The 8,870-nt window shown below is 38.9% G+C and overlaps 1 protein-coding gene across 1 annotated transcript; it reads right to left on the bottom strand.

Moving 5' to 3' along the window:
* Positions 1–1,742: 1,742 nt before the first annotated feature.
* LOC107714082 (carbohydrate sulfotransferase 1) lies at positions 1,743–4,861 on the bottom strand. Its single transcript, XM_016519787.1, has 2 exons — positions 4,342–4,861; positions 1,743–3,510 (listed from the first exon to the last, which is right to left on the bottom strand). The coding sequence occupies exon 2, from the start codon at positions 3,467–3,469 to the stop codon at positions 2,207–2,209; it is 1,263 nt and encodes a 420-aa protein (XP_016375273.1). The 5' UTR covers positions 3,470–3,510; positions 4,342–4,861; the 3' UTR covers positions 1,743–2,206.
* Between the last annotated feature and the right edge of the window lie 4,009 nt (positions 4,862–8,870).

Genomic DNA, 8,870 nt, shown 5'->3' with positions numbered 1-8,870 from the left:
GCTCCAGGCATGACAAAGCGAAAGGAAAAATTGAAGACTTTAAACTTTAAAGACACAAGAAGTTTAAATGCACCTCAATTTTCTACTATCATGGTTATCGTCTTACTTTTATATCCTGTATTGTCCTGCAATGTGCTGTGTTTATTGTAATCACTGTCTTTATCAGTCTTATTCAGAAAAATGCAATTTCAAATGAAAAAAGTACTATGACTTGACAATTCAACTCAATTACCAAAGTAGACATGATTAGATTTTTTTTTCACATTTCTCCTGAAAGTCCTGAAAAATCAAAGAAACAAGAAAAGTCTATACAATGGAACCTTAAATGACATTAACACAGCAATGTCTATGGTACATGACTGTGGAAAATGTATATCTGATGATAGTCTTGTGGAATGAAAGAGAATTCATCCTCGCACCTTCTTCATAGTCTCTAATGCTGCTGACACTAATCTAAAATTGAAGATTGAACCATTAATATTCCCCATTAAAACTGAATGAGGGTTAGCAATTGAGATTTAAAAAACCTAAATGTGAATCCAGATTATCAAGATTTTGTAAAATCCATGAAGGATTAAAACAAATTAAGGTCATTGTGACAAACCAAGAAAGAGTCATGTACACAATTGTCTGTTCATTTTCATCTATACATGAAAAAAGTGGTTTCGACCAGTGATTACATCTTATTTATGCTTCTCTACATTTATTAAGATTTCGAAAATAGCAAACGTCTCTTTCACATACATTGAGCCAAACAATGTTCCATGGACAATAAATACCAATCTATATGCATTGAATCAATGAAAATTAGTGATATGATGATGAGGACAGCCACTAAAGAATGAATAATTTCATGCATTTCATATGAAAATCTCTAAACGTACATTAAACGACCAAATTGTCCACTCTAAAAACTTGATACACTGGACAAAAAACTTATATGATTGTGATGTAACAGCAATAACTGATTGAATTTTACAACTTATTTGTAAATCATAACCACCCAAAGCAAGCAGAATGAAGTGCATGAGTTTACTTTAGATTTGCTTTTTTTTACCCGGATACAGCACCAATGTATTATGCATTCTAAAAGCAAACCAAACACAAGCTTAAACCCCAAAAACTCTATGGCAGACAAGACTTTACAATGAGGCTACGTTTACACGACAATGATGTAGTCAAAAACTGAAACGTTTTTCCCTTGTGTTTTTAAAAAGTTTCACGTATACACGACAACGTTTTCAAAACCATTCGCGTTTACACATATCCGCAAAAAACTGCCAAAAATGCTGTATTACGTATGCCAGGCCAGTAGTTGGCGCTGTCACCTTGTTAGTAAACGGTACCTGTAGGGAAGTGACGATTATATGTTGTATATGATGCGTCTCCGCTGTTGGTTGTAATATTGGTGAAGTAAATCCACACTTTGCTGAAGAAGCGTTAGCAAACTCTTGAGCAGCAACAACAGTACCATGTACTCCGCCATTGTTGTGTATGTTTGTTCGCGCTTGCTTTCCCTAAAATCGACACGTACTGCGCATGTCTACATACCTAACATGTACTATGCAAGCGCATGACGTCACCATTTTCAAAGATTCCCGTATTGGGTGTTTACAAGGAAACGATAACAGTGCCGTTTTCAAAAACGTGCACTTTGAAACCCGTTTTCAAAAATATGAGCTTTCAGTCCCCAAAATGCCATTGTTGTGTAAACGAACAGGCAAAACGCATAAAAAGTTTTTGGCTGAAAACATTGTCGTGTAAACGGCCCCTGAGAAACAACCTGAGAAATAGTCTGACTGTGACATTCACAATTTTATTGCACGGCTGTTATTATACATGACAGCATTTCAGTCCCACATTAAAGATTTCTTGAGAATAGTCTGGGTTCTTTGACTGACAAAATATTCACATTCACTGTTGTCAAAGCAATGACCAGCATACAGAATTTCTTTGTCAATAGTGTGGTGCTCTGCTCTAATATATAAATAATGAACATTACTATCTCAATGCAATCGCTGGAATCGAGGTGAAGTTGAGATCTCTTTACAGCTAAGTGTTTTGGTTCTTGTGCTGTTCAGAAAATCATAGGGTGACTGCGAGGGAGTCTCCGAAGTAAAAAAAAGTTCATAGTGCAAATGTCAATCACATTAAGGCAAGAATATAAATGTAGAAAAATAGTTGTGCGTGCACATGATTACCTATGTTACAAAAAAGGTATGAAGGTTTTGTCCTCAATGAGAGAGAGCGACATGTTTTTCAGCTCCTCGGGGGAGTTGACAGCTTTGTAGCCAAGCTCATCTAAAATGTGCTGACAAACAGTTTGTGTGTAATCAACTATGTCATGAGACAATTTCAACCTCCAGCTCTCTGCATTGGCCGCTGAGTCTCTCAACGTGCCGTACTTATGCTTTGCTGACATGTCGTTATTGCCTCTTGTGTTGTTGTGTATCCAGTCCACCACACTTTTTTCCAAAGAAAGACCAAGGAATTCATAAACCTCCTTGGTTTTTTGGAGTGGATTCCTGGCCAGGTCTTCGTATCTCACCAGCATGTACCGTCCACGAAGCCACGGCGGTCGGCTCAAGCCGGTGGACACCGAGTTCAGAAAGTCGTCGCACACTGTCGTGAGCTGAGTCAAATCTAAGTTGTAAGGTTTACGGCCTGTGGCTCTCCAGATCCGCCATAGGCGGTATGTGTCCCGAAAGGTTTCAATCCTAGAAGATAATATCCCACGCGGATCCCTCACCAGCTGGATAACTTTCAGATTAAGCCGAGGGTCCTCGATCAATGCCTTGAGATCATTGACCTCTGGAATACGCACTGTTTTAATGGCCACGTGCCGTCTTTCCCGACATGATTCGGTAGCGAGGGTCAAGTTAAGGGAGGCACACTTTCGAACACAATCCCCCTCTTCTATATTGCCATCGCTGGGGCTGAAAGCGTCACAAACCGGCATAGAGCAGAGGGCTTTGCTGGCTCCTCGTCGAAACAGTTTATCCGTGGTATGGTTTGCCGGCTGCGGCTTGATGTAACTTTCTAAGAAATACAAGTCGCAGTTGTACAAGCTTCTAAGAAGGTCACGACTGGCTCCCAGCATCACTCTGCGCTCAACAGCATATCTGCTGGGAGAAAGGTGAGGGATTAAGGTCGTTTGGACATGATAGAGCGGTTCAAAGAGATAGAACACATCTGAGTGCTGGTTGAACAGCTGTCCAACGAAAGAGGAGCCGCTGCGGGTGGTCGCCAAGATGAGGATGTGAGTCTTCCTGGAGGAATTGTAATTAAAATATGGGTACTCATCACACATCCGATCGAAGGACTCCACATCCTGTCCCAAGCCACAGTTCAAAGGGTTAGGAACAGGGCACATATGAAAAGGCTTAGCTGTGAAAGTCCTGATTGCTGTGTATTGGATCGCTATGGACACCAATGCAAGCAGAATCACAGCCTTCCAGGAACATTGCATGGCTAGGTAACTTCATTTAGATGATGCAGTCCGATTTGATCCTATCGACAAAGACACAGCGGGGAAAAAAAAGATCTCACAGTGAGTTAAAAAACAAAATAAGACATGAAGAGATTTAAAAAATGTATAACATTTGATTACATTTTAAACAGGTCTACAATAAAGAAATTGATCTATGAACTGTAAACTATTTTTAAAAAGTTATTCATAATGCATCAGTATCAAAAGCAAATAAAAACTTTAACTCCAGGTGTGAAAGACTAATTTAAACTTGAGTTTCTTGCTAAACATTAATTTCTAGCAAAGACAAATGTGCGTTCAAAATATATATATTATTGCATTCTGCACTATATGCTTCACAATGCAAGGCTTAATCAGTCGTTTATTGCAATATGACGCTTTGATAAACTACTTCACGTTTTAATGCAGCCAAACTCCTACAACTAAACTGCTTCCTACAGGCTTTTACACAAGCCTGAGGTATTTTGTTTTTCCCATGGGGAAATCAGCAAAGGTTCAAGCAAACCAGCATCTAGAATGCAGACAGGTTACAAAATCAGTTCTTTTCAGAAACTGGCACCGGTTAAGGCACCTGTAGAGAGATGCATTAATTGCAATCTCTCACAATACCATATGCATGCTTATTATGATAGGTTTGAAAGGCAGCCGTCGACGACTGCGCGCGTCGAGTTCTGATTTACCGCAGTGCAACACAACTCGGTATTCAGTTGGAAATAAAAAAAAAATAGCAGTTCCGATCTGACTGTCGACTGTATAAAACGGTGACCAACTTCTCCCTTATTCCAGCACGAACATTTCAGACATCCATTAGGCTCGAAAATATCGTGAAATAAATACTTCGATATACTTGCCTCATATAAAGCTGTAAGAGAACATGACGAAAATTTAAACAAAAGAAAAAAATCAGCATATATGCCGCGATGGCTTTGCGTAGTCGTCCCGTAACGCCCGTCATAGACGTTTTATCGCTTTAATTCATGTGTTCAGATGTCGAGGGCTTCATAATTCCCTACAAACCGATGAAAAGGTCGTATATCCTCAAGCAGCTCCATTCATGCTCGGGGTAAAACATTCAAAGACGGGCTCCGTGGAGAGACAACTGATGAATAAGGTATTGATGCGCATCCTCAGACATCTCTCTGTGACTAAACACCGGACGGATATTTCGTTCGTTCGTCGTGAAGAGAAGACTGAAGAGAGGTGTGCCAGTCGGTCCCAGATTAAGTAAAACGTAGACAAGCCCTACGAAACCCTATGCGAATATGCAGCCCCTTCCCTCAAAACCTCAGTTGACAAAGGCTGAGGAGAAAAAAACAGCACGGGGGGAGGCAGATTTGGTTCACTATACGCGTCCTCCCTCAGAACATGTCTGTGCTCGATGCTAAAGCCTTTAGACATGGAGTTAGTTTGGATGAGGTGAACTGGCATCTAGAAATCTCAGCGTATTTTTTCTGTCTTCTGTCGCTATATTTTTGACGAGAGCAGGATATATTTTAAGGAATATTCGAGGACAGACATGGCCAGCTGGTGGATTTCCGTACTGACTGACTGAAAGGCTTAAAAATAATTATGTAATGGCACAGTATGTGTAGAAATATTGTGTTTTCTACGTTATGGGAGGTGTGTAACTTCCTCACATCACAGTTATACACATAATTATGTTTTTTTTCATATCGTCAAACATTCATTAGAAATTTAGAAAAGTAATCAAAAGTAATCAGTTACATTACTTTAATAAAGTAATTGAAAAAGTTACACTACTATTACATTTTAAATAGGGTAACTTGTAATCTGTAACCTATTACATTTCCAAAGTAACCTTCCCAACACTGGTCATATATTGGTTTTAACTATTAGTGCTATTTTTTATTGAACAAGCCTTTTACATAGCTATACATTCATAAGGTACTACCGCAAAATACATTTTCTCACACTTATGTTATTGCACATCTGACTTCATTCATTGGAAAACAAAACAGAATGTTCTGACTGTTCTTGTCCATATAATGAAAGTCAAGTTGCAAAATGGACCACAAACTTGCTGTAACAGTGGTCCATGTGACTCATTCGCTACATTGTAAGTCTTCTAAAGCCACTAATAGCTTTGTGTGAGAAACAGACAAGAAGCTTAAAGTTTAAAGTCGTAGCTTTAAAATTTAATTTTATGTTAATGGTAAATCTGGTGGAATGCATCTTGGCACCTTAACATGCTATATTTGAGTCTACGTGAACACAAATGAGATTTGAGAGCTACAAAGGAGAGAACAAATAATGACTAATCTCAGTCTGTTTTTCACACAAAGCTATTATATGATGTCCAGAGGTGGGGTGCTATTTGTTTTACGATTTGTTTCAATATGGGCTTCACAAATTAATATAATCTTGATTCAATATAACATCACTTAAAGTTGTGATATAACAGCAGTAGTGACAGATATTTCCCATTTTATTGTGTCACAAGTGAGTTTGAGGCTGTTTTGTGACTCTTTTTTGGCTGGCTCGTTTAAAAGAACTGCTGCATAACAGTCATTTGTTTGCGCACAGGATACACTGGGGTATAATGACATAATATCTGACTAATACCTTTGAGAAGCGGCAATATCTCTTGCATGGAAATAAGATGGGACTGCTATCAGCTATCCATGTGTTGTTTTGATACTTCCCAAAAAAGCCAAAGTACTGCCTCCCAATATCAGCGTAGATGCAGAATTCTCAATTTCTGTCTTTTCTGTCAGACATTTTAGTAGAAACGTGTTTGGTGAAGTCGGGCTACTGTTATACACAAGATGGAGATTGCAGCCTCTGTTGTATGGTCGAAAATAACGTTGATTAAAGCAACGGTGGAATTTAATGATCAACTAATTTCATTTATGATCACATGGACAGAAATTTCTATTATTTAGAACTATGCTGGTGCGTCATTCTTTTCTGTATATCGAAATTCGGTATATTGTCCTCTCGCTGACTTCAAAGGACATATTTGGAACTGGTGCAGGCTCTCTTTCATTGTATTGAGAATATTCATTTATTTTCATTTAAGGTGAACCATTCCTTTAAGCTTTAAAGGCTTTGTGAAACCCGATAGTGTCATCATAATTGTCACTTTTCTGCATTTTTGTTTTGATTTTAGCCTCAGGACAATGTAGCTAACAAAGTGTGATGGATGAAATTAAGCTAAAAACATTGGACATGGAGGAACCAATCTGAAACTTGGCATACTTTTAGAGTTCATTTGGACCACCAAGCTGCACTCTTCCATTCTTCACTGTGTTTTTTTTTGTACAAATTACTGCTGTGTTTTTCCTCTCTATCCATTCACCTGAAGCCAGACATTGGCATTTGAAATGGGGCTTTTCCCCCAGTTCAGCGTCTTGCAATCTCAGAAGCTGCCAGATGTGAGATTATGGCTGGCTTTTTGCGAAATCAGTTTTATCTTTGTGTGCTCAACGCAAACCCAATTTCAATCAGTGTGTGTGCTCAAGCATTTGAAAACGTCAGCCTGCATATCAGCAAGGCATAAAGTGTGCAGTACTGGGGTGAAGATGGGTGTGTGTCCCCTTTATCCACCCTGCTGAGAGCTGGTAATAAGCTTTCAAACGCAAATGATCCTCCCCGCTATGTCCACCGAACACTGCAATGCATCACCGATTCGCCAGTTATTTTCTAGTGCTCAGAATTTACGGATCCTTTATGACAACCGTGTCCAGAGAAATGAGGAAACCCAAAGCATGAAACATGATTTCAATATGCGATTGTACTGTGCAAGAGGCAGTTGAAGCTAAGCCATAACAGACTTATGACAAACTCTGAAAGACCTTGTACACTCTGGCCTGGTTTAATGAACTAGCAGGAAGACCTACAATTAAATGTTTTATTTGTTCATAATTTCTCATCACATTCTATAAAGTATTCAAAAATACTGTGCTTTCTATGCAGCCAACATGACATATTATTGGCCAGTAAAAGCTTGTCAGGCTTACAGCCAAATTTCTCTGGCTTAATAACCCAAACTTCACCTACACAGACTTAATGAATATGAGAACTGTCCGAGCGTTGTCTCTGATGGTTCATGCGTGAGTCAGGAACATTTAGGTCTCGGGTGGTCAAGGTTGTTCCTCTGCAGGATTTGGATCAGTGCCTCCAGACGAGACAGCTGACTTTATTTTCTGTAATTGAAAAGAGTTTGTGTGGGAGAGAAAGGGCTGGAAAACAGTGGGCCGTCAAGTCCAACTCTAATTAAGACAGGAGCTGCCATGGTGCTTTCCATTGCACCAAACAGCTCCCTGGATCTGAGAACAGAAGCCGCATATAGCAGATTAGCTGACTTTAGAACAACCCGCGATGAGAAGAGACCGCGCTGATGGTCTGTCAGAATTCCAAATAATAAGTGTCTTTTATTTATGTTTACATTTTCATTTTGTTCAGAGGGGTTTGATTTTATTGGACAGGTGCTGAAGTGAATATGACAGTTGTTGAAAATGTGTTGAAAGCACTGTGGGTAGTGTTGCATATAATTGTGTTGTTCTCCAGCAAGATTTGCCACAGATAGATCTATGCTCAAGCATTTGAAAATGCCGCCTGCATATTATTGGCAAAACAAAAAAGTAGTCATGATTAGCTACTGTATTTTTCCAGACCACAAGGGGGTGTCATTTCTCCTGAATGTCCTGAAAGGTTAAAAATAGACATTAAAACCTTTTGCCAGTCCAATGGTAGTTGGATAAACAAACATCTGCATGCAAATAATGTGAACTTTATCATTGTTTACTCTGTAATATTTACTCATAAACACATCTTGCTTGTCTTGTTCAAATGTTTCGTTATGGTGCTATATTTACTCTTGTTTGTATTGCATTTGTGCTGTTAATAAAAAGATGGTGAATGTGTGAAACTATTTAGAATTTGTAACTAAAAATGTGTTCTTTCATAAAAGACATTCACTGTTGTTGAAGTAATGACCAGCATATTGAATATCTTTGTCAATAGTGTAGTGCTATGTTTAAAGGAGTGGTTCATTGCGATTTCACTTTTTTAACGTTAGTTAGTGTGTAATGTTGCTGTTTGAGCATAAACAATATCTGCAAAGTTACGAAGCTGAAAGTTCAATGCAAACGGCGATATCATCTTTTAAAATTCTGGCAGTTTAATGCCTACAAAAACGGCTGGTAGGGACTACAACAAGTTACTTCACGGGTTCGAGACATCACAATCCCAGATAAACCCCGCCCTCGGGAAAAGGCAAATAAGGGGGCGAGGCCATGCTGCGCTGCTTTAGAGAAGAGAAAGAGAAAACTAGAGGTGCACGTAAAAATCTGTTCATATATGAATCGCGATTCTGTCTTCTAACAATTCTAATGGATTCACAGGTTTCAAAATCAAT

Source organism: Sinocyclocheilus rhinocerous, unplaced genomic scaffold (genome assembly GCF_001515625.1).
Source record: "Sinocyclocheilus rhinocerous isolate Xijiao unplaced genomic scaffold, SAMN03320098_v1.1 scaffold568, whole genome shotgun sequence".
Classification (NCBI taxonomy): Eukaryota; Metazoa; Chordata; class Actinopteri; order Cypriniformes; family Cyprinidae; genus Sinocyclocheilus; species Sinocyclocheilus rhinocerous.
The sequence above is the reverse complement of the archived record's forward strand: the minus strand, read 5'-3'. Positions and strand labels throughout refer to the sequence as shown.

What these genes read in the sequence shown, in the direction of transcription:
- LOC107714082 (XM_016519787.1), bottom strand. Translation starts at nt 3,469, where the DNA reads ATGCAATGTTCCTGGAAGGCTGTGATTCTGCTTGCATTGGTGTCCATA.